This window comes from Carcharodon carcharias, chromosome 21 (assembly GCF_017639515.1).
Source record: "Carcharodon carcharias isolate sCarCar2 chromosome 21, sCarCar2.pri, whole genome shotgun sequence".
NCBI classification, from domain to species: domain Eukaryota; kingdom Metazoa; phylum Chordata; class Chondrichthyes; order Lamniformes; family Lamnidae; genus Carcharodon; species Carcharodon carcharias.
The window spans coordinates 75,792,020-75,817,856 of record NC_054487.1 but is presented as its reverse complement, the minus strand read 5'-3'; the positions used below and the strand labels follow the sequence as shown (position 1 = coordinate 75,817,856).

The window sequence follows — 25,837 nt, the reverse complement described above, 5'->3', positions numbered from 1 at the left end:
TCATACGGACTCAACACATTAACTCTGTTTCTCTCTCCACAGATGCTGCCAGACCTGCTGAGTTTTTCCAGCATTTTCTGTTTTAAACCCAAAATAAGTGTTTAGTGGCACACATCGCCAAAACGAAATGACACAGATTAGCCACTTTGAATACTGAATGACTTTTGGAACTTCACTGTCAAAAATAACTCTTCATTTTTCAAGACTGATTAATTGTCAAAAATGACGATTATAGAATGGTGCTCCAAATGAAGTGAACTGCAGCAGTTCAAGAAGGCAGCTCACTACCACCTTCTCAAGGGCAATTCGGGATGGGCAATAAAAATACTGCCCTAGCCACTGACGCCCATGTCCCGTGAAAAAATAAAACAAAGAATGGCCAGTTAACAAACAATCTGGATTCATGTTTGATGGCGCAATGTATGTGCGTTCCTGATGGGAAGCACTGGTTGGACAACTGGGGCTAGAGTGTTGCAGTCCCATCTTCAAGTTGTGCTGTCCAAGTGTGGCCGCCGATGGAACCCTTGTACCTTGGTGAGATACTGGAGAGCTGCCAGGAATTGTGGAATGATAGGAGTATAGGAACAGGAGGAGGCCATTCAGCCCCTTCAGCCTGTTCCGCTATTCAATTAAAACATGGCTGATCTGAATCTCAATTCCACTTACTTGCCTTTGGTTCCATAAATATGCGTGCCCAAACAAAAGTTTTGCCATCTCCATTTTGAAATTTTTAATTGACCCATCCTTAACAGCTTTTTGAGGAAGAGAGTTCCAGATCTCTATATCCTTCGTGTAAAGATGTGGTTCCTCATATCACCCCTGAACAGCTTGGTTCCAATGTTAGGTTATGCCCTCTTGTTTTTGCCTCCTCCTCCAGAAGAAATAATTTTTCTCCATGCACGTTATCAATTCCTTTAATTGTCTTAAGCACTTGAGTTAGATCATCCCTTAATCTATACCTTGGAGAATACGGGTCTAACATAACACAGGATAACATAGAAAATACACAGCACAGAAACAGGCCATTCAGCCCAACCAACCCATGTTGGTGTTTATGCTCCTCTCAATCTTTTCTCATCCAAATCCACCGTTGTAAAGATTTGTTCCCCTTTTCCCTCATATGCTTGCCTTATTTCCCCTTAAATACATCTGTGTTATTTGCTTCAACAACTCCATGTGGTTGCAAGTTCCATATTCTCAACGCTCTTTGGATAAACAAGTTTCTTCTGAATTCCCTATTGGATTCCTCGGTGATTATCTCTTATCGATGGCTTCTTGTTATGCTTTCCCCACAGGAGGACACATTCTCTCTGTATCCATTCTAACAAAATCTTCCATTATTTTAAAGACCTTTATTACATCACTCCTTAGCCTTTTTTTGGGAGAAAAGAGACCCAGCATGTCAGTCTTTTCCTGATAAGTGTATGCATGCATTTCATTGTAAATCTTCTCTGCATCCTCTCCAGTGCCTCTTTATCTCTGTTACAATATGGTTACCAGAATTGCACACAGTACTCTTAAGTGGGATCTAACCAAGGTTCAGTATAAGTTTAGCATAAATTCCCTACTTTTCAATCCTTTCCCGGTAGAAATAAAGCCTGGAGCTTGGTTTGTTTTTTTGTATGGCCACGCTAACCTGTGCAACTTTTAGTAATTGATGTATTTAGTAAAGATATTTCTTCTCATCTCAGTTCTAAGTGGCTGATTCCTTATCCCGAGATTATTGGCTGGATTTTCGCTACTGAGGTGGGAACCTCGGTCAGGAAATTTCCCTACTTGACAAACCTGTCTCGGTTCAAAGGGCCCCCTTAGATACAACTTTCATCCCAGGGAGGGTGCGGCAGAATAAGGTTGGGCCGCAGACCCAGGAAGCAGATTGTAGGGGGCCACAGGGGTGGGTGAGTGCTGAGGTGAGCTGGTTATAAGGCCTGTCTTGGTTCTCTGAGACTTTGTCTCTGTTGCTTTAGGAGCCGTTAGGCCCTCTAGCTCTCACCCCTTACACCCCCTCAACCTAACCCACCCCTTGCCACCTCATACTCACATGCCACCTCCATGCCAGCTCATGCCCCCTACCCAGCATCATGCCCCTCTTACCCCCATTCTACCTCCAAAACTATCACCCAGCAGCCACCAAGGGCAGGCTTCAGCAGCCATGCGAGATGGAAAAATAACTTCTAACAATCAAATGCAGCTCTTACTTATGCACACGGTAGTAAAAAACTCCCATTTATTTATTTTTTCTTTTATTCTTTCATGGGCATTGTGGCATTTGTTGCCCATCCCTAATTGTCCCTCAACTGAATGGCTTGCTGGATTATTTCAGAGGGGGGCTGTTAAGACTCAACTACATTGTGCTGGAGTCACATGTAGGCCAGATCAGGTAAGGGTGGCAGATTTCCCTCCCCAAAGGATATTAGTGAAACAGATGGGTTTCTAATGACAATCGATTATACTGTCAATGAAACTGTGAACTTAGAACCCCCTGCAGAGATAATGCTTTTCTAGCTTTTGGAACTCAGTGAAGCATTCAGAATTACACAATGACAGCCCCTGGGCAATGTCAACAAGAATTCTATTGAAACTGTGGAGCAGGTGGTCATTATACCTTTCTACACCAGGTGGCCTGTCAATTAAAGACATCCAGCAGAAGATTTTTTAAGCTCTCATTGGCAGCTTAAGCCTGTTTTCTTTCCAAGTTTAAAAATTAGGGGCTTTAGAAAACTTCAGATCATGACATTTAAACAGACCTTATTCATCCTTCAGGAGTGTTTAGATTTACTTTATTAATACATGACTCCCACACTACGGTTTAAGGCCCTTGGAACAGTGAAAATGAAGTCTGTCTGAACTCAATATTAAGTTAAGATGGCCCTGCTGCGTTTGGGTTTCCTGCCTGTGTGAATCATGCCCCGCACCCTTCACCCATGCTGGCAAAAATTGGATCTGTTGGAAATGATGGTGGGACTTCTGCGTCCAGGTCCCGCCCACCATTTTTAAAGGTCCGTGGACCCTTTCCAACTCCACAAAAATCCAGCCTTATGTCCCCTCATTCTACACTCTTGAGTCAGCGGGAATTGCCTCCATCCTGTCAAGCCCTCTCGGAATTTTTAGCATTTCAATGAGATCATCTCCCACTGTTCTAAATTCCCGTGAGGAGAGGCCCATTCTACTCAAGCTCTCCTTGTAGGACAGCCCTCCCATCTAGGCATCAATCTAGTGAACCCTCATTGCACTCCCTCCAAGGCTTCCTCCCCTAGGTATTGAGACCAAAAGCTATGCAAGAAGAGGGGGAGAAAATTGGAAGAAAAATAAAAATGTGTTCCACTGCTTCATGGTAACGGTATGTGTTGGACTTGTGTTTGCCTTTCTATGGGAACCTAAGCTAATAAACTGTTGTTTCCTGTTGAAACAGCCTCAATAGTTTTACAGAAATGGTGGTGTCAAATGCAGCCATGCCTTGAAGGAGAGGAATGTAAAGTATTGCCAGATCGTACTGGTTGGAGCTGTGCCTCTGGGAATAAAGTAAAGACCACCAAGGTAAGTCAATCATCTGCAATCTTTGCAACCAGAAAATATTTGAATTTCAGAATGAATTTCAGGCTAGTGTAAAAAAAGGTGGCATTTTTGGATTGCCTGCTTCACAATACAAATGACTTTAACTTGAACTGCATTTATACTGCAGCTGCTGGTTGGAGATTGGTAGGGGTTCCAGCCAGGTAAAACTCCCATTTACCGCTGGAACTCCAATTCTCCTGCCCAGGAGAGACCTCCTCAGGTGACAGTTCCGACAACTATCTCAACATTTAAATGAACTCCAGGTAGGTTTGCAATGTTGTCTAAGCTGAATTAGGTGGTGCATTGGGTTTGCCATTGACCTTTCAACTTTTACCTCTGTGACCTGGATTCAAAGCCAGCCCAAATGGATCGGACGAAAGTGTCCTCTGTCTGCTGAAGCCAAGGGGCTTAAGTAAAATGAGCTTGCACAGCTTGAATCCAGTGTCTAGAGGACATAAAGACCTATTGCTGCTTTTTATTTGGAAGTTGAGCAGGTTGTCTCCTGGTATCCAGGACAGCATTAATCACTCAAGCAACAACACCAAAACAAATTAACTATTTGATTATCTCACTCCTGTCTGTGGGACCTTGCTGTGCACAAATTGGCTACTCAGTTTGCAAACACAGTAGTGATTGCAGTTCAAAATTGACTATTCTGAGTGTCTAAAAATACTAAATAAGTACAAATGAAGACATGTCCTTTCATCTCTCTTGGTGGATATGGGTCAACATCCAAAAGATGTCCAAATTTGGCAGTCTCACAAGAGAGCTTGTGTGGAAAAAATGTTACACTGGTGCAGTACAGGAAGGGGTGCGGGTTTGAAGTTGGGCTGAAGCACATGGTTCGAATAAAATAGTGGATGCTTTGCATCTGGTTGTCCTGCACCTGATACCTGCAGCTGGGGTTGTTTTCCTTGGAGCAAAGAGATTTGTTAGCAGTGTTCAAAACCATGAGACAGAGTAGATAGTGAGAAACTGTTCTCATTAGCGGAAAGGACGAGAACCAGAGGACACGGATTTGAAGTAATTGGCAAAAGAATCAAAGGTAACTTGAGGAAGATCTTTTTTATGCAGCGAGCGGTTGGGTTCCAGAATTCATTGCCTAAGAGTGTGGTCGAGGCAGACTCAATCATGGCTTTAAATTGGGCATTGAATAAGCACCTGAAGGGAAAAGAAAATACAGAGTTGAAGGGAAAGGGCAGGGGAATGGAACTAGCTGGATTGCTCTTGCAGCAAGCTAGCATGGACTTGATGGGTAGAATAGCCTCCTTCTGTGCTGTAACCATGCTATAATTCTGTGACACTGAATGTCTGAAATAGAAAGAGTTCTATTCTGCAGCACTAACAACCCTTACATTGATGAGAACTCAAAATTCCAAAAAGTAAAATAGTCCAAGAGACCATGTGATACCAAACTGCAGTTAAACTCCATGTGGTGTCAAACTAACCTTGCAGTCTTTATTTCTTGGCTATCAGGTTAGGCCAGTCCCTAATTCTGTATTAATACTGCTACTCTAGCCTTACTGTGAAGCAGAAGCCTGTCTTCTGAAACCCTGGAGTCATAAGAGTAAATTCACCAGTCGCACCTACCACGGTGCATAGGTCAGAGAATCAGTGCAGCAGGTCACAGCACCTTGCTTCTCTGGAGAAAGAAGCAGTCAATCGAGTTCAATATAACTCTTTTTCGGAACTGAGTCACATCAGACTTGAAACGTTAACTCTGTTTCTCTCTCCACAGATGCTGCCAGACCTGCTGAGCTTTTCCAGCACTCTCTGTCTTTATTTCAGATTTCCAGCATCTGCAGCATTTTGCTTTCATTTTAACCTATTTATCTTCCTGTGTCAGGAACAGTGAAATAGATGAATTTATTGTATAATGTCTCCATATCCCAGGAAGGATACACTTGCCTCGGACACAGTTACAGCGAAGGTTGACTAGATTGGTTCCTCGGAACAGAAGGTTGTCTTACGATGAAAGGCTAAGTAAAGGTTCTCTGGGGTTTAGAAGTGATATCTCATTAACACACGCAAGGTTCTGAAGGGGCTTGATAGGGTAGGCACTGAGAGGTTGTTTCCCTTGACTGGGGAATCTAGAACACGGGGGCAGAGTCTCAGGATAAGGGGTTGGCTATTTAAGACTGAAATTAGGAGAAATTTGTGCTCGTGAATCTTTGGCATTGTCTATCCAAGAGCTTTGTGGATACTCCATCACTGAATATATGTTTTGGGCTCTCAGAGAATGAAGGGACATGGGTGCAGTTGGGAAAGTGAACTTGAGACAAAAGATGGGCTGTGATGATACTGAACGGCGGAGTGGGATTGAGGATCTGTATGGTCTACTCCTGCTCCTATTTCTTATGCTACTATATAAATGTGCTTTCTGTTTCAGGTAAGCTAAGCCTGTGCAGATTTTACTTCATAATTCGCATCAGTGGTTTGTTGTGATTGGCTTTCTGCTTCCATGAGGCATGTCTGGCATTTAAACCACAAATTGCTCATGACAATGGCTGTTTAACCTGTGGATGTAATCTTTGGACCAGACCAAAGACACTTTCCAATATCCTTTGTGTAATTCTCACAGAAGAGTGTGCATTGCAGTCACCTCTGTGCCCCATCTCGTGCAGACAATATCAGTGCCCAAATAGAACAGCTGATGCAGTTGCTTTTTCTGTACTGTCTGCTATTCTCACTTGGTAAATGCTTTACCTCAGCATTGGAACAGTCAAATAGACTGCATTCATGGTGCTTGACAAATGATCCTGTTTAGACATGCACTGTAAGCAATGGGTGTCACCTCAGGAATGACTGCATTCTCACCAGTCAGCAGAAATCCTCTGTGGTATTTTTGAGAAAATCAAGGCTCTCTGAACAATGCTTAATTCGCAAAACCCATTGCAGGATAACCAGCTGTGTTGCTCCTTCAGAGAGCCAGCTCAGGCACAATGGGCTGAATGGCCTCATTCTGCGCTGTACCCATTCTGTGATTCATGAGTTTTTAAAAAAAATAAAATTTATAAAAAGGGTTAAAGAATCTTAAAAATAGTTTCAAGATTATTTTTGACCAATTTTACCATCTTTTGCTGAAACAACTATATACCATCATCAGTCACCAAATTCATTTTCAACTGCCCTAACCCAGATCTAAAAACACAAAAGGGCTAGACTTTTGACTTTAGTGCTTGGAGGCGATAGTGGGAAGCTGTGGAATATTTCCTGGGTACAGGACAATGGGCAAAGAGGATTAAAGGACAAGGAAGAGGCACATGCCCATAATAGAGCCTGTTACAAAAGGGAAATCGTGAGGTAGGGCAGGGGGTCCTCTCGAGATGTGAAATCCTCCCCAGCTGATTTTTCCTCTCTAATATGCATCCTGGTGATGCCTTACATCCAGGCGCTAATGTTAAACGCTATAGGGTAGAAATTCTGGTCTTTGCTGTCCCTGTACAAAACAGTCAACACATTCAGACTAATTTCCTTGGTACGTTGCTGTAAGATGTTCCCATCAGAAAACTGGCAATCACATTTCTATGTGTCGGATTATATTCCCAGAATTTTATGTGTGGAGCGGCTGAAATTCCTAGCACCCAACACAAACTCCACTCCCTAGCCACAGACTCCATGCCTTTCTATGGCAACTGTCTGAGGCTGAACCAGCCTTAGTAATCTTGTATCATATTTGACCCCAAGATAAGCTTTTGACTGTCATATTCTGGAAAGCCAGGCAGTAAAGGATAAAACTGGAGCCAATTTTTACAAACATTTATTAGTTTTATTTAGAGATGCACATTATAAACTTGGACCCCCTAATCCGACCACCAGATTTTCAATCGGTTCCTATTTATATGTGCTCAAGTGACTCCCCAGTTAATGCTCACCACCTGCATACAATTAATTACAATTAATATACGATTAACACTGACCACATACCTGTGCCATCACTAAGACAGCCTATTTCTACCTCTATAACATCACCTGACTCCATCCTGCCTTAGCTCATCTGCCATTGAAAGCCTTATCAATGCTTTTCTTACCACTAAACGTGACTATTCCAATACAATCCTGGCCAGCCTCCCATGTTCTACCCTCCATAAACCTGACATTTTCCAAAGCTCTGCTGCCTGTATCTCAACTCACACCAAATCCCATTCATTCATCCCCCCCTTGCTCCCTGACTGATATTGACTCCCCGTTAAGCAATTTTTCAACTTTATAATTCTCACCCTTGTTTACAAATCCCTCCAAAGCCTTAGCCCTCCATACCTCTATAATCTCCTCAGCCCCACAACCCTCTGAGACACTTGTGCTCATTGAATTTAGGCTTCTTGAGCATCAATTATTTAAATCATTATACCATTGGTGGCCATGGCTTCAGATGCCAAGGCCCTAAGCTATGGAGTTCCCTCCTCAAACCTCGCCACTGTTCTACATCTGTTTCCCCATTTAAAACACTCTTTAAAACCTACCTCTTTGACCAAGCTTTTAGTCATCTGTCCAAATTTCTCCTTGTGGCTTAGCGTCAAATTTTGTTTTAGAATGCTCCTTGGCACTATATAAATACATGTTATTGTTGCTGTTCACCGAGAGGCCATTGAAGAGATGTAGATGTAGGTTTGGCCTGCTGGAATTTGAGGCATGACCAGTGCACCTTTTACCCTTCTCTGGCCCAATGAGGAATTCTAATGTTCTGCCATCAGAAGAGGAGACATACTCAACATCCAATGGCGGAAGCAACACCACAATGCCTGTATCCTGAGAATGACTGGGAAGGTGGTAGCTGCATGATCTATCCTATTTTTGTATTAGGATCAGCACCAACCCTCCCCTTCCAGGGGCGCAGATAGTTAGGAAGTGCTGTTGCACACCCCTACCTTTGTGTAGAAAGCCCTCCCTCGCGATTTGGAACGTGGCCAATGCCAGCAGCCAGAATCACAACCTCATCTTCTTCCGGCAGTATTTCAGGCCTTCAGAAGTTTCAGGCCAAGAGTCTTCACTGAATAAGGACTAGAGCTAATTGAAAACATTTAAATTGTTCAATTAAACATAATTGTGAAAAAAAAAAAATCCAGTACAATTAAACTGGAATCATTTGTTATTTTACATCATTGCCTGTAGCTCTGTTGAGTGATATGCAACGGTACACGGGACTTTGAATGGAAAACAGATTATAGATGTTCATAAATATTTTTATGTCATGTGAGAGAACTTGATTACCCAAGACCTTTTCAGAATGTGTATCATGTTGCATCATTTGCATATTGCCATGGGAGCACTGTTCTTTCCTCCCAACTGTAGCTCTTTAACTCCCCAGCTTCAAAATCATTTTAGTCAGGATGAAGAATGAACATCATTTGGGCATTTCAACATAAAATAAAATGAATTGCCGCTCTCCAATATGGAGCCAAAGTGAAGTTCAAGCTCTGTGACTCAGGATAAACATGTAATAAATTTAAAATAGTTTTTCAAATGACAAATCTAATCCACTCATCAGTACCATTTTAGTTCCATAAATGGCTTGTTAACGAATTTACATTTCCTGCAATGTTTGATCCCCTGTTTAAAAAAAAAAATCTACATGGCTGCATGTTCCATTTTCAGCTGAAAGGGTCCGCAAACTTTATTTGTCACTCCGAGGGGATTTTCAACATGGTGGTCACTCACTATAACATCCCACGGAGAGCATCTGGCCGCTTAGGTTCACGTTCACGGCCCTCTCAGAATACCTTGACCTCTGTTCGGCTTGACATAAGATTAGAGTCATAAAATGGTCCAACCCCAAAGGTGGGCCCTTCGGCCTACTGAATTAGTGCTGACCCTTTCGCAGGGCAACCAGTCAATCCAACATATCTCCAGTTAGTTCCTCACATCTCTCCAGTTTTCCCTCTTTCAAGTTTTTATCCAATCCCCTTACTGTTGAATCTGTATCAGGAGTGTATTTCAAATCATGATTACTGACTGTGTCAAGAAATTTTTCCTCATGTCGCCTCTGGTTTGTTTTTTTGCCAAACGCCTTAATTCTGTGCCCTCTCATTATTTCTCCTTAAGCATTGGATACAGATTCCCCTTGTTTACTCCATGATTTTAGACACCTTTATTAAATCCCCTCTTAGCCACCTCTGCTCTAAGGAGGAAAGGATTGTACCTGTTAGTGCTGAATTTGTCCGTTCCTTGTTTTGAATGCTTCAGCCGAGCTGTTGTTCACTGGGCCTGGGTGGCGGCCCAGAAATGAAGAGGCCCTGAGGTGTGAAACAAAAAGTTGTCTTCCGTATGCAAAACTCCTCGACATGCGCCTGACCAATTCCGAACTTTGGGTCATGTTTCTTTCCCTCTGATTATGGGGGACATGGTAGCACTGTGGTAATGTTAGTAGACTAAAATCCAGCAGCCAGGGCTAGCGATCGAGCCAGGGTGAACAATGCTGGTGGAAGAAATGAGGCTGGGGGGGTGCTGCCGAGAGCAGTGGGGGAGGGGGTGATGCTGATACCCTGAGAACGGAGTGGGGGTGGGGCGGTGATGGTGAGACATTGAGGCTGGGGGTGCTGCCGAGAGCAGCGGGGGAGGGGGTGATGCTGATACCCTGAGAATGAAGTGGGGGTGGGGCAGTGATGGTGAGACCTTGATGGCAATGGGGTGGGGTTGGGTCCTTGGGAGCGGGGGGTTGCAACATGCAGCCTTGCGATCCACTTCGATTCTGATGCTGCCGCTTAGACCCCACCATTCAGCGATGCATGACAGGCCCAAACAGACACCATCAAGCTTGCCGTGCCTGATGCATATGCAGAAACAACTCCTGCAGTAGAAATCCCTGGCAGGAGAAATCAGGGACAAAAACATGTACTGGGAAGGCCTGACCTGGGACGCAGGATGAGTGGCCAGATTACAGGACAGGTCGTTCACCCAGGATCTAGCAGACGTGAGTTGAAATCCCACCATGGCAGCTGGGGAGAGTTTAAATTCAGTTAATAAAATACACGTGGAGCAGGAAGCTACTGTCAGTAATGGTGCCAATGAAACTACCCATTGTTGTCAAAGCCCATCTGGTTCAGTAATGCCCTTTAGGAAAGGAAATCTGCCGTCTTTACCCCTTTGCCACCCCAGACCCAAAGCAATGTGGTTACCTGCGATCTAAAATGGCCTAGTAAGCCACTCCGTTTTACTGAAACTGTGATCACCTTCACTATGCATATTGCAGTGGTTCAAGAAGGGTGGTTCACCACTGCTTTCTCAGACGTAGTAAATACTGGCCTTTGAAGTGTTGCCCACGTCCCATGAATGAAAAAAAGCAATTTCTGAAGGCTGAGAAGATAATCGCCTGAGGAGTTTCAAATTGCCTTTATGCCCATGAAACAAAAGAAAAAAAGTTACTGAACTCATCAGAGGACCAGGAATAGGGCATCCAGCTCCTCGGGCCTGCTCTGCCACTCAGTTTAATCTTGGCTGATCTGCCCTTCAGTTCCATTTAACTGCCTTAGCAACATATCCCTTGATATCTTTACCCAATAAAAATCCATGGATCTCTGTCTCAAAAGCCTCCAATTGAACCAGTATCCCCAGCCCTTTTGTGGCACACAATTCCAGGTTTCCACTCCTCTTATTTTTCATTAACACAGTAATAGACCCACAGTATAAAAACAATAATCAATGGAGAACCATGACATGCAGAAATTATTCCACAGCTCCCATTGAATTTCATCCTACTCATTGAAATATAATTGAATAGCAATAATAAATGCCTGGTCATTAGCGTAGCTATAACTGAAGATAGGCAGCATGATTGAAGGACAGAATACATAATTACAGCCCACTGTACTCCTGCACATTCATTATTATCGAAGTCTTGCACAAGCTTTAAAAGCCGGGATAAATTAGGCAGGGAAACATTATAAAAGTGTAAATGTTCTTAAGTTGATCAGATGGAAGAGTGGGCACATATGGCTAAGCAGGTCATCTCAATCAGCAGCTTTTATATAACAACGTTGATGAAGTACGATGGCCATACTAAATCATAATGTAGGAATAGACCTCATTGTTCTAGGCAATGCAGTTCATCAGACTCTAGTAGTGCTTCTGATGCAATGGCACAGCAGGAGCTCTGCCAAGGGATTTTCAGGCCATTATGTTTTACATGGAATTTTTAAGTGTGAACGTTGGTTTCTAGATTCTTGAATCAATAAATCTCGAGTTCAATTATGAACTGTAGGTGTTATTAGAAAGCATATGAGCGACGCAGGAACATTCAACCTGTGTTATTAAATGCACAAATGCTGAGATTATTCTGTGGATGGATGCTAAGGATATCTTGCCCTCATGAAAAATGATTTTAATTGCTCCACCTCTGGTAGCTGTGCCATCAGCTGCCTGGGGCCTAGATTCTGGAATCTCCTCCTGAAGCCTTTTTTGTCTCTATTCATATTTCTCCTCCTTAAAACCTACCTCTTTGACCCAGTTTTTTGGCTTTAATATCTCCTTATGTGGCTCAGTATCAAGTTGTGTTCAAATTTTGAAGCACTTGGGACATTTAATTATGTTAAAGGCCCTATGTAAATGCAAGTTGTTGACCACCATGGGCAGACTGTTGCCATCGGCGAGCAGGGGGCGGGGCCTGCTCGCCGACACGTCAAGTGATGCGGGATGAGTGTCAGACGGAACCTCCGACGTCATCCGGGTCCATTTAAATTTTCAGGGAAGGCGGGGGCTCAGCAAAATCAGCTGCGGGCTGGCCGACCTGTCAGTGGCCAATTGAGGCCATTGACAGGATCAATTATATAATTAAAGGACATCACGCAAGGCCCGCCCACATAAAATGGCGGCGGGGTCCGCTTCTCCGGCGGGGATCGGCTCCCCGCCCACTGGAGATTGGGTTGGGCCCGCCCGACCGACAGGCAGAAAATTCTGCCCCATTTTCTGCTGAAAGTAACTGCGGTGGGAAGTGCTTAATGAATGCAAGGCCCCTCTTCCACCGAAACAAACGCAAAATATTACAGATCCTGGAAATCAGAAATTAAGACAAAAATGCTGGAAATGCTCAGCAGGTCTGGCAGCATCTGTGGAGGAAGAAACAGAGTTAATGAGCACGATTTTCCAGTCCTGCCCACCGTAGGACCGAGAATTCCCACTCAAAGCCAACAGGCCTTTTGCTGGTCTGTCAAGTTTTCTGTCCCACCCACAATGATTCCTGTGGCAGACGGGACCGGACAATCCCTCCCCCTCTCCCCCCCCCCCCCCCCACTGATGTTTCTGATTGAGGACCTTTCTTCAGAGCTGAAGGAAGATAGAAATGTAGTAGCTTTGAGCATGTGAAAGGGGGAAGAGGGAGGAAGAGATAAAGGGAAGGCTTGTGAAAGTTTGGAGGACAGGAGAGATTAACCAACCAAAGATTTCAGGGCACAAAAGGCAAAGGGGTCTGTGATGATTGTAATAAAGAAACAAAAGGATTGTCCAGGGTGGGCGTGTGAGCTGGAACTCCCTTCCTAACAGCACTGTGGGTGTACCTACACCACACGGACTGCTGTTCAAGAAGGCAGCTCACCACCACCTTCTCAAGGGCAACTAGGGATGGGCAATAAATGCTGGCCCAGCCATGAAGCGCACATCCCGTGAATGAATAAACAAAAAGGATGGTAGAATAATGAACAGCTGTGTCTGAAAGCGAAGGCATGAAAAGCAAGTTTAAGACTGGCACATGAAAAGCAAAAAAACAGAAACAAAATGGGGGTACAGAGCTTATAGTTTGAACAGAAGGCTGTAAAGTTCCTAATCGAAAGTTGGAGGCGCTGTTCCTTGAGCTTGCATTGATCTTCAACCGCAGTAGGCAGAAGACGGAGATGTCAACTTGAGAGAAAAGTGAATCAAAATGGCAAGCCACTGAAGCTCAGAGTCATGCTTGCGGACTGAACGGAGGTGTTCCACAAAGCGACCACCCAACCTGCATTTGGTCTCCCCAGCGTAGCGGAGACCATATCGTAATCAGCGAATACAATATACTAGATTGAAGGAAGTACGTGTAAACCACTGCTTCACCTGGAAGGAATGTTTAGTGCCTTGGACAGTGAGGAGAGAGGAGGTAAAAGGGGTAGGTTCATCCCGTTCTTTGTATGGCAAGGCGCCAAGGTGTTGGGAGTGACTGAGGAATGGACCAGGGTGTCATAGAAGGGACAGTCCCTTTGTAATGCTGACAGGCAAGGGGAGGGGAAAACATATTTGGTGATGGCATCACGCTGGAGGTGGCAGGAATAGTGGAGGTTGATCCATTAAATGTGGAGACTGTAGGGTGGAAGGTGAGGACAAGGGGAACCCTAATGTGGTGCTGGGAGGATTCTGGGAATTTCTGAGAGATGTGACATTGACACTTTTTATGAAGTAAATGAAAATGGTGGGATGGGGAACTGAAGAGGTCAGGACTTGTGTGGAGCCTTAAGCTCCCTTTCCCTTCATTCTACTTAGCCTCAGCAAACTGACATCTGTCACGCGTCAAGCGTCTGGGTGTAGGTAACCACTGTCTCATCATTATACACAACGTGATGAAGTGATGTGTCATTTTGAGATATGTTAATCAATATTTTGACACAATGCCTTTGTGAGGGTTGAGTCTTTTTTGAACTCTTCTTGTTCTTTCATGGACTATGTGCATGCAAGAGAATCAGAAAATAAATTAACACAGGGTTGGAAATAGGTATATTTGAATAATGTCAGTGACATGAAGGAAAGTCTAACACACACACATGTACACACACAAACACATGCACACAGACCCCACACACACACCACATATATGCACACACCACACACGTCCCTATACAAATCCAATTACAACAGAATTGGCATTCTAAATTGATCTTCATGCTATTAGGTTTCTAATGACTTACCTTCCCATTCTTGGGGAAATGTTTCTCTTCTCTTCACTTTCCCTGACCATTCCCACTTGCTGCATGGGTACAGCTTCACTGCTGTCCGCAATCTTCCAATAGTGAGACTATCAGCAGGATACTGGAATGGTGGGGTGAGGGAAGCAGCACAAATGCTCAGGTTGTGATCAGCTATGGAAACCCTTGGATCAGTTCTGCTTTTCCCTCTCCTGCTAATAACAACAACTTCTGTTTATACATCATATTTTATGTAATGAAATATCCCAAGGCCGTTTTACATGAGCGTTATAGTACGATACTGAGTCTCATAAGGAGATATTCGGTCTGATGATCTAAAGCTTGGTCAAAGAGGAAGGTTTTAAGGAGTGTCTTAAAGGAGGAAAGCAAAGTAGGGAGATGGTGAAGTGTAGGGAGGGAATTCCGGGGCTTGGGGCCTAGGCAACTGAAGGCACAGCCACAAATGGTGCAGTGATTATAAATGAAAATGTACAAGAGGCCAGGATTAGAGGAGAACAGAGATCTCAGAAGGTTGTGGGGCTGGTGGAGATTACACTGATAGGGAGGGGTGAGGCCAGGGACGGATTTGAAAACAGGGATGAGAATTTTAAAGTCAAGATGTTGCTTGACCGGGGGCCATGAGCACAGGGGTGATAGGGGAATGGGACTTGGTGTGAATTAAGATACAGGCAGCAGAGTTTTGGATGAGCTCAGTTGTATGGAGAGTAGAAAGTGGGAGACCAGCGCATTAAGACAGTTGAGTCTAGAGGTAAGAAAGCCATGGTTGAGGGGCATTGAGAGCAACCTAACCAGCTCCTCATCAGATTCTTTTCTATGAAACTGTTTCCGTAAAACCTGACTTCTGACCACGTAGTGGAAATAAGTTATTGACCAGAGGTCGGGGTGTAACCTCACTTGCACTTTGTTCTCTTGTGTTGTCTGCTTTTCACAACACCCTGTAAAATCAATAATCCATATGACAGTTCAAATAAATGACATCAGTGGTCATGTAATTGAAGACAAGATAGTGCATCAGTTGTACGCTGTCAAGTCTTTTTAGTTAAGATTGTGTTCTACAGCCCTTTAATCTCTCATCATAGTTTTGTGAAGACACAAAAATAGCCTCCTAATCAGGAGTACTGTTACGTTCTATCCTCCTGAATTTTATTTAATATAAAACTAATAACACTGTGCTTTGCTGTTCAGATGTCTCTCTTTCCACTTACAGAAGAGCTTAATCATTCCGATAGATTTAATTCAGCTTTGCACAAGTCTGTTCCCAGATGGCAGCTCATCATGCTGTTGTATAAACTTGGAAAGATCCTTTATAGCAACTAAATGCAGGCATAATAACTAACATTTTATTTGCTATGTAATCCTCATTCAGCCTTGTGGTCCACTGAGTATATGTTTCAGAAGCCGATTAGGTAAAAATGCACGAAGTGAATGGAATAAATGGCAGTTAGACAAAATATCCATGCAATCATGTTGCCTGGGCTGGTATATGCAGCCTCTTAGTCATGTACTACCTTACTATACCAATAGGTGCTGCTACTGCACTTATTAAGTTATTTTAATTTCCCAACTTTAAACCAAAAAACCCCCCCACAATTTTTAGATTAATTTGGCCTTATCAAGGTGACTGATGCCAGTGCTCAGGATCAGAACATTCCCACAGCCCAAGTGAAGGAATTCCGCACTTTCAGGTCAAGTGTAGCCTGGTTCTCAATAATGCAACACAGCTTTACCTCTGCCTTAACCTCAACCTCCCAACCCAATTCCTGTCAAACTACTGCATCATTTCTTTCCCTATGCCGCCCATCTCAGTTGATTCTCTTGAGTGAGGCTGACAAATGTCTGCTGCCCCCATTCCTAACCTGCACCAAGTCTCCTTCACCCATCATCCCTGTGCTCGCTGATCAACATTGGCTCCAGGTCTGGCAACACTTCAACCTTAAAATTCTCATCTTGTTATCAAACCGCTCCATGGCCTCATCCCTCCTTATCTCTGTAACTTCCTCTGGACATACAAATCTTTGAGATCTCTGTGCTCCTCCAATTCTAGCTTCTTATGTATCCTTGATTTTTATTGCTCTGCTACTGGTGGACGTGCCTTTATCTGTCTAGACCCTGAGCTCTAGAATTTCCTCCCTAGAGCTCTCTGCCTTGCTACCTCTCTTTTCTTTTAAGAAACCTATCTCATCTGTCCTAATACTTCTCCTTATGTGGCTCGATGTCAAATTGGCAATACTCCCGTGTAGAGTCTTGGGACATTTTACAACCTTAAAAGTGTGACAGAAATGTGAATTGCCACTATTGTAGTAATTGGGGCCAAATTGGAGCCAGCTTTTGACTATGGAACCACTGCCCGGTATAACTGGGTTGAGACCAAACAAACATGCTTATGGTCGCACCTTCTTAGAGAGCTTTAATTTCGTACTATAATTCATTTTTTGGTAGCTCAACGATGGGGTAATGGAGATTTAAGTGCTCCGGAATAATGTTCATGATTCAAGACAGGTGTAAAAAAGTATTGACCTCCCTCAATACGACTCCCAAAAATGTGCTTTGACCCGCCCACAGGTTTCAGAAAACCACCTCTGATTGCACCAGTATGACAGTCTGAAGACAGAAGGCACTTTGAACAGTGTCATTTGAAGCTGTTATGAACCTCAGCCTTGTAAAGCAGTATGTCATATGATTCTAGGATTTCAATTCCACTGGACCATATGATCGCCAGTTTGAATTTTTTTTTTATCTAGGTCCCCTGTTCCAAACATGACTTTTAAACGAAGAATTTCAGCCAGGTCCCAAGTCAATGCTGCACCCACCTAGCCCTCTATAATGTGTCTGGATGCAACTGGTTTGGTTTGCTTCTTTGTTGTCCTTTCTCACTATACAAAAGGACCTTGCCTTGCCCCATGAGGAGGAGGTGATGTCGTAGTGGTATTGTTGCTGGATTAGTAACCCAGAGACCAAGTGTAATGCTCTGGGGACCTGGGTTCAAATATCACCACAGCAGATGGTGGAGTTTGAATTTAATAGAAGTCTAATGATGACCATGAAACCATTGTTGTAAAAACCCATCTGGTTCACTAATGTCCTTTAGGGAAGGAAATATGTCGTCCTTACCTGGCCTGGCCTATATGTGACTTTAGGCCCAATGTTGTTGGCTCTTAAAATGCCATCTGAACAAGGGGCAATTAGGGCTGGGCAATAAATGCTAGCCTAGCCAGTGATGCCCACATCCCATGAATGAATAATTAAAAAATTCTCCTTCTGTTGGCTTTAGATGAGATCAGAAACTCAATATGTTGGAACTGAAGAAACTCTAAACTCCTTGCTCCCTAGCTGTAATTCACCACACAAACCACCTCCGTTGTCAGAACAATAGTAGTGACCTCTGTTGGTCAATGATGGCACTTCATGAAAAAAAATAGACCATTGCCCTTTGAAGCTTTTTTTATTGAACTATAATTTGAATAATTTTATGTTTTGAGGACCTTATTTACCATTTTTGATGTCATTCCTTCCCCATCTATCAGTGGCAACATTTCTATTGTAGCATAAAAGCTGGACTTGTTAGTACCAACCATGGCTTCTTTCGATCAGTTCTTGGGTTGTGATTGGTTCTGCATCACCACTTCAAATAAAACTCATCCTATGTTCTGACTGATTAAATTGGATTGAATATTTGCACTACAATCTTGAGTTATTGGACAAAAAAAATCAATAAAGATTATTTTTTTGAATATTTTTTAACAGCTACGCTACAACATAAAAAATGGATTGTTTTTGGAATCTGCTACAAATTGCTGAGCAAAGCTGCAGAGGAATAATTCTTAGATTTACAAATCATTGCAATTTAAACTGCTGATGCGGTTGCCAGCGAACACAAACTGTCCCAGGTTTCGCTTCTGGCTTCAAAGCCACTTTGTTTCAGAGAGGAGTAACTTTGGGGGGTGAAATTCTCCCCAGCTCATAGTGTGCGGCAGTTGGATAGCGGATTGGCAGCCCTGTTTAACACCCAACCCAATTTTCTTTTCCCTTTGATGTCAATGGGAACCGAGCAATGAGATTCATTGCTGGCCATTTTGAACTGCCTCCCTTGTCCTTTAATTTCTGGATCTAAATTTTAAATCTAACCAAGGCTCCAGTCCACCACTATTATACATTGGCTAGAATCCTAGAAACTGCTGTTGGCTTTACTAGCCGCTAAATGCTTGATGCAATTGTGCAAACCTGCTCTCTTTTTGTGCTGCTGTGCCCTGCCTATTTTAACTAATGGTGCCACTCCTAACTAAAGTCCGGGCCAGAGATCTGTGAAGACGGAAGGAATCTGGCTCTGCAGGCTTAGGTCAAAATTAAATCTCAACTGCAGTTTAGGAGGCCCTTGGGATGTGGGTGTCCGGTGTTACCGGGAAGGTGTGGCTCTAATGTTTGGTAACGGTGCTGACGCTCCTTTTATTTAGGGCTTTCTTATCACAGTTGCTGCTATTGTAACACCATTAGGCATGCATTGCACACACACACACACACACACAAACACACACACGCTGCCATTAACACACATGCACACTTATTGAAAGCGGACAGTGACAGCCGTGGAGAGATCCTTTTGTCACCAGATCATGATGTCACACTACGTGCAGTTGGCTGGGATTATGTGGCGATCTAACAGCGTATTACTGTGGGGAACAGCTCCCTGAAGCAGTCTCCCAGAGCTGGCTCACAGTGGTCCAAAGCAACCTGGTTTCTTCAGATAAAAAGAGATAAAAAATTAATGATTGGAAAACTGAAATAAAAAAAAAATGATCAGATCAGTCAGTATTTGAAAAGGGGAAAGGTGGATTCACATGTGCGGGTGAGACTCTTCATCACAATCTAGTGTGCATTGCCATTATTTTCTAATAATACTGCAGGGTGGTTACACCAGCAGCTGGAACCACTTGTGTACTTGTCTTAAAGCTGCTGCTGATAAGTATTTCACTCAGGGCCTCTGCCTCTCCAAAAAAATCAGTAACTTTCTTTGCTGAGAAAATAGCATGGGGGCATTTAGCTGGTCTTGCACCTCGCCTCTCTTCTCAGCTCTATTGGAGGCTGAGGTGGGCCCTGAGTCGGAGAGCTCAGTGCTGTGTGTTTCCTCAAATGCACCGCAGCTTTCGCACACGGACTTGCCAACCCTCTGGTACTTGGCTTGGTGTCCAAGACGCTGTTAGGGACAACCTGGGAGAAATATTGCAGGGACAGTAACTTTTAAAAAATATTTTCATGAGAAAAATATCTTTGAACACTTCTGTTTACTAGTCATCAAATGCTTGGACGTGGGGGGAAAAAAAAGCTGTTTTGTCTGAGAGCCAAGCATATTCCAGTTGGGTAATGAAGAGTCTCTTTGCTTTCCAGTTGGCTCTGGGGAGGCTATGGGCTGCATAGATGGGCATGTCAGGCAACCAATGGCAGGTTTGTGGGAGAGAGGCAGCTGGAGGCCGGAGGTCATGTGATGACACCTCAAGGATATGGCCAACCAGAGTTGGCAATCCTATCCACCAAGGGGCACTGCTGCCATCAATTGGGGGATTAAGAGCCCTCACATAAAGGGCATATACGACTCATTATTGGGGTTTTGTTGTTTGTCACCAGAGTGCAGAATAAGTATTAACACAAATTTTTTAAAAAAAGCCTGCTGAATCAGTAGTTAAAAAAATTATATTTGAAAAATACAATCTCCTAATTAAAAGCAAGAAGCTGTCCTGTGTTGACATTTATAGTCTCCCTATGTATTTTAGCCAGCAGTGTGACATCATCATCTGGTGACAAAGACAGCTGTCGATCTCTCCAAAGCAGTAAATGGCTGTCCCCAGTAAGTGGAAAATATTCACTTTGATGCTTCCTCCGTGTACAGGTAAAATGATTTAAAAAAAAATTAAAGTCAGGGTCAAAATATTGGAAGAATGTTTGCTGTATTAGAAACCAAACCCTAGCTGTTATGATGATGCGCTAACAGCCCAGAGGCCACGGGGCTTAAAGCTCACTTTAGCGAGTTACAAAATTGAATTCAATAAATCTAGTCATTTGTGGCTTGGTTTCAGACGAAAAAAAATGACGATGGAGGCTGTCAAATTGCTTTAAAAACTGAACTGGTTCACTAATACCCTCTGCAGGAGGGTAGCAATCGCTCCTACCTGGTTTGGCTCACTTGTGACTTCAGTCACATTATATGTTTTACTTTCATTCCCCCATGCAAAACTTGTTTAAAAAAAAAACTGTGCTAAAGATGGTCACCCCTGGCCCTTCAAGATCAGGCAACAGAGTCTTATTTGAGCTTATAATATTTCTTTTTCCCTAGTTTACCTCCTTTGAGTGTAGTGGGCCTGCAGGTTTGGAAAAGGATTGTTCTTAATACTTTTAGCCTCCTAGACGATAATTTCAAAACTGGATAAAAAAACATGTGTAATCAGCAGCAAATTCATCAGGATGTCGATTTGAAATTTATATGCAGTCTCTGAGGCTCCACAGTATACACCTATGTGCCCCACAGGGACTTCAACTGATTTGTGGTTGCAGTGTGGATATTCCAATCTAAAGAGACTAAATAAAGAGTCATCAATGAGATGCAGCTAATGTTATCACAGCGCATGCATCCACTTTTTTACTGTCTATCTCCTTGAACACTTAAAATGACTTTTTTCTCCCAGTCTGTCAGAATTATTCATTGGCATTTGTAAACACCACAGCCATCATGCTATCAGTCTCAATGGAGACTCAGTGTATAACCATCAGTAATAAGGAGCTGATTTGCTCCTGTGTATACCATACAAAACAGATAAATACAGTGGAGTTATACAACTGTAATTATTGAATAAAATCTAATCCATGATGATCGATCAATAGTGTGTGTTAACCGAAAGTACTCGCTCATACAGCTACCTTTTCTTTACAAATATAAACCAAAATACAAGACAAGAAACAAACATATACTAACTTTCCTTCGACTTTAGTTGTAAAACTGTTTTGGGGTTCTACAGATTATTGATTGACTAGTTCCTCTACAAGACTCTGACTCTCTGTTGCTGTTTATTCTTCCTAGGTGACACGATAGTTGATGAGAAAGGACAGGCTGCTTTTCGAAGACACCTTAGCTCAAATGTTGGGTCCTTTCCTTCAACTATCGCCTGTTGTAGGCTTCTACAATGACCGCTCTGACCCGGGACACTTTCCCTTGAGCTCAGACAAGGACTCAATCATGTGAGGAGGAAAACTAAGAGTTTAAGAAGTCACGGGAGTTCTGGAATCTGACAATATATGGATTTTGCCAGTCTATCATTTCTCAATGGGCCATATATAGGAGGAGGAATCACTGACCTGTATCTGTTGAGCTTTGCTGCCCAGTTCCAAAATGTGACCCACAAGAGGAGCATCAATCATCTTTCAGTTTCGTCACTGCAATCGTGACATTCTTGGACGTATCTGAACGGATGGTTCACATATTTGAAAAAGAGCAAGAGATGGGGTTTCTTGGACCAGTGAGGTGAAATGGAGTTGTCCTAAAGTTCGTCATTACCAGACTCGTTGCTCTTGCACTTTTCAGTGACTTTTTGCAGCCACAGCCTTCTGGCTAGATGCAAGTCGAGACATTCTCATCAACATTCGAGATTTCAAAACATGGAGAGACTTTAGCTTTTCACAGTTTGGACTTTCCTTTTGTTATAGAAATGAATACATTATGGTAAATGTGTATAAACAGCAGTCTGCTTTTGACAGTAAATGCTTATCCGTATACATAAATCAAATGGAAGTTATTGCAGGAATCTCTGATGCAACTGTACTGCTGGCGTTCTTTGGCAATTGAACAAATACAAACTATTTTAATAACTTCAGTGAAATGTGCGCACTAACGGAATACCTAAATAACATCTTTTTATTTGGTTTCAATTGTTACATGGAAAAACAAGTCTGAAAGTGTTAGAATCTTTTTACATTATCAAAATAATATTAATAACACACAACACACTTGTTGTAACATCAGTTCTGCTTGTATGCAAGTTACTTAGCAGTTATGTTTATCACTGTAGCCTCATCTTTATTTGGAATATTCGACGTTATAATTTTGATGTGACTAAATCCTTACAAATATTATTTAATGATAACAATTTTTGTGTACTCTGCAAAGCAGCAGGAGATTCAGTACCCAAAAGGGAGGAAGATGTGAAGCAGATGTTTATCTCAGTGATGCTGTAAAATGTAGCACAGTTTCTGAAACTTTTTTTTTTGTTTTGTTTCTGAACTTGTGTAAATCTTTGTTTTCAATGTAAACAGTAAATAAAATTCAAGTAGCAAAGATGTAGATAATTTTGATCTTTTGTAAGAATGTAAGTCTCAAAAAAGATGGCCTCAACAATTACTCTTATCTCTATACTCCAGTTGCTTCTAATGGTTTTTATTGCCCACTCTTACTTACTATCACTGGAAACTTCTAATCTTGAAGCTTATCATCTTGAAGTTATAGACTTATTTGCCACATCCCCCAGGTCTAGGGGGCACAGATTTAAGGCTTTGGGCATGAGGTATAAGGGGGTCGTGAGGAAGAACTCTTTTATGTAGCAGATAGTAGTGACCTGGAACTCGCTACCTATGAGGGTGTTGGAAGTGAAGATGAGGAATGATTTCAAAAGGAAGTTGGATGGGCACTTGAAGAAAATAAACTCGCATGGCTATGAAGATAGAGCGGGAGAATGGGACTGACTGATTACAGAGAGGTGGCATGGACACGATGGCCTGATTGGTGTAATGACTTTATGGCTCTAATAGTTCTATTAAATAATCTCCTTATAGATAGGTTGGTGTATATCAGGTTTATGGTGCTGTGGTAGTGCCCCTATCTCTGGGCACTACCACAGGCTCGTCCAGCCTGTCCCACACAATTATGACACCATTTGCATGACAAGATATACATTCTTCATCCCACTCAAAATCATGTGATCTCCTGGAAATAGTGAAAAACCAGATTAAGAACCCAGGCCAATTTTTGAGAAACTAAATCTGGGGAATTCCTCTTCAAGCCCCCCAGGTAATCGAAACAAGTCCAGGAGGATCCAGAAGCAGCACCAGCCCTTGTTTGAAGGAATTCAGCCAATTGGCATCCATCACACAAGACGGCATCTTAACACTGGCCTCTTTCTCATAGTAATTGAGTTTGTGCATGAACTCGGGCTTTCTCCAGGCTATAGTTCAAGGCTTTTGGCACAAATTAGCGCCAAAATGGTAACCTCATTCAGAGGGGCTACGGGTAATGGCTGGTGAGAGTTGGGATAAAAGGCAAGGAATGATTTCAGGACTCAGGTGCATTGCAATAAAACAGCAAAGTGTCAGCCATGGCTGAGTGGTAGGACCCTACCTCTGAGTCAGAAGACGATGGGTTCAAGCCCCATTAACACATACCATCTTCTTTTACTTCTGCGTGGTGCTAAGGGAGTGCTGCAATGTGTTTCAGATGAAATATTGAACTGATGCTGCTCAGGTGAATATGGAAGATTCCCTGTCACTATTGAAATAGTATTAAGGTCCCCCTTAACTAACACTACCTAATGTATATAGCAGTGGTTGTCTATCTCATTACTTTGTGTGGGAGTTTGCTGTGTGCAAATTAACTGCTTGGTTATTTACAAAACAACGTTGGCTTCAAAACTACCTCATTGGCTGTAAAGCACTTTGGGATGTCCTGTGGATGCGAAAGGTGCTACATTAATGCAAGATTCTTTTTTTTTTCTTTATCTGGCTCTTCTTTGTCTGAACTGGAAACGTTTGATGACCAACTGCCCTCTTCCTGTCTGATATTTTTGTATGTCCTATCAAGAGGAGAAAAATTACATAGAATTTACAATGCAGGAACTAGCCTTTCAGCCCAGCCAATTCATGTCGGATAACTGTGTGCCACACGAACCTCCTTCCATTCTACTTCATCTTCTTCTATCAGCCTATCCTTCCATTCCTTTCTTCATGTACTTATCCAGCTCCCCCTTGAATGCAGCTATGTTATTCACTTCAACCTGTTGGTCATGAGTTCAAAGTTGTACTGAATCTCTGGGCAAAGAAGATGCATCTGAATTGCTTATTGGATATATTTTAATTTTCAAAAGCTATATTTTATTCATAAAATTTGTATATTAATTAACAGTTCAATTTGATGTTAAGTAAGGGCCCAAATCTTCTAATTAGAACAATTCCGGCTGATGCTAATCACAGGGAAAAAATGCACACTTAGCTGCCCACCTTTTTTCAGGCTAGACTTCTGATGCAGGCTGCTCCCATCAGGGAAAACCAGGCAGGCGTCAGTGCAAGGCAGGAGGAGACAAGCCATGCCTACCTTTTACGGCACTAGCTGCTGTATTCTGGTAAGTAAGCTTTAATGTCCCAAAGTTTGTGTTAGTTGTGCTATTTCCAGTTCTGTTTCAGTATCTACAATCGTTAAGTATCGCGTGGTTGGCATTCTAAATCGAATTACTTGCAATTCTCTAAATGAACAGGCCGATACTGAGGGAAAAATAACTCATGGGTTTAAGAATGCCTGCAGCTGTCAACTTCTGAAACGGTACACCCTCAGCCCATTGGCAGCACTAACCCCGCACCTCACCGTCAACAATGTTCAACACCACCCTCACCCACTCTCAACACACAAAAATGCTCAATCACATCACCCTGCCCCCCCCCACAACCCCACAATCACCCTGCCACTCTGCGACAATGCTGACGCTTCTGACACCAGCTGGACTGGAGACAGGAATTTCAGAAGGTGAGCTGGGAGAGGATGTGTGGGGGATAGGGGGGTATAGGGTGAACACTCTCCGGGGCGGTGGGTGGTGGGTGAGCACTCTCCGGGGTGCTGGGGAGAGGGTGAGCACTCTCCGGGGTGGTGGGGAGAGGGTGAGCACTCTCCGGGGTGGTGGGTGGTGGGTGAGCACTCTCCGGGGTGGTGGGGAGAGGGTGAGCACTCTCGGGGGTGGTGGGGGCTGAGTGAACACTCTCCAGGGTGGTGGGGGGTGGGTGAACACTCTTCGGGGTGGTGGGGAGAGGGTGAACACTCTTCGGGGTGGTGGGGAGAGGGTGAGTGCTCTCCGGGGTGGTGGGGGGTGGGTGAGCACTCTCTGGGGTGTTAGGGTGTGGGTGAGCACTCTCCGGGGTGGTGGGGAGAGGGTGAGCACTCTCGGGGGTGGTGGGGGCTGAGTGAACACTCTCCGGGGTGGTGGGGAGTGGGTGAACACTCTTCGGGGTGGTGGGGAGAGGGTGAGTGCTCTCCGGGGTGGTGGGGGGTGGGTGAGCACTCTCTGGGGTGTTAGGGCGTGGGTGAGCACTCTCTGGGGTGGAGGGGAGAGGGTGAGTGCTCTCTGGAGTGGTGGGGGGTGGGTGAGCACTCTCCGGGGTGGTGG

General features: G+C 43.4%; 1 protein-coding gene across 8 annotated transcripts in view; it reads left to right on the top strand.

The window, feature by feature from the left end:
- The window catches only part of LOC121293194 (chemokine-like protein TAFA-2), a 221,729-nt gene extending 198,977 nt beyond the window's left edge, over window positions 1–22,752 (top strand). For 5 of the 8 annotated variants that reach the window (XR_005946455.1, XR_005946452.1, XR_005946456.1 and 2 more), the window contains exons 5-7: window positions 3,413–3,537; window positions 3,683–3,818; window positions 21,502–22,752. Coding sequence is in view for 1 of the 8 variants with exons in the window: in XM_041216004.1 (XP_041071938.1) it covers window positions 3,413–3,537; window positions 21,502–21,513 (137 nt within the window). In the remaining 7 variants the exon portion in view is untranslated. Of the gene's footprint in view, window positions 1–3,412; window positions 3,538–3,682; window positions 3,819–20,200; window positions 20,275–21,501 lie in introns of all 8 variants that reach the window. The other 3 variants (XR_005946454.1, XR_005946458.1, XM_041216004.1) reach the window with 3 other exon arrangements.
- Window positions 22,753–25,837: the final 3,085 nt, after the last annotated feature.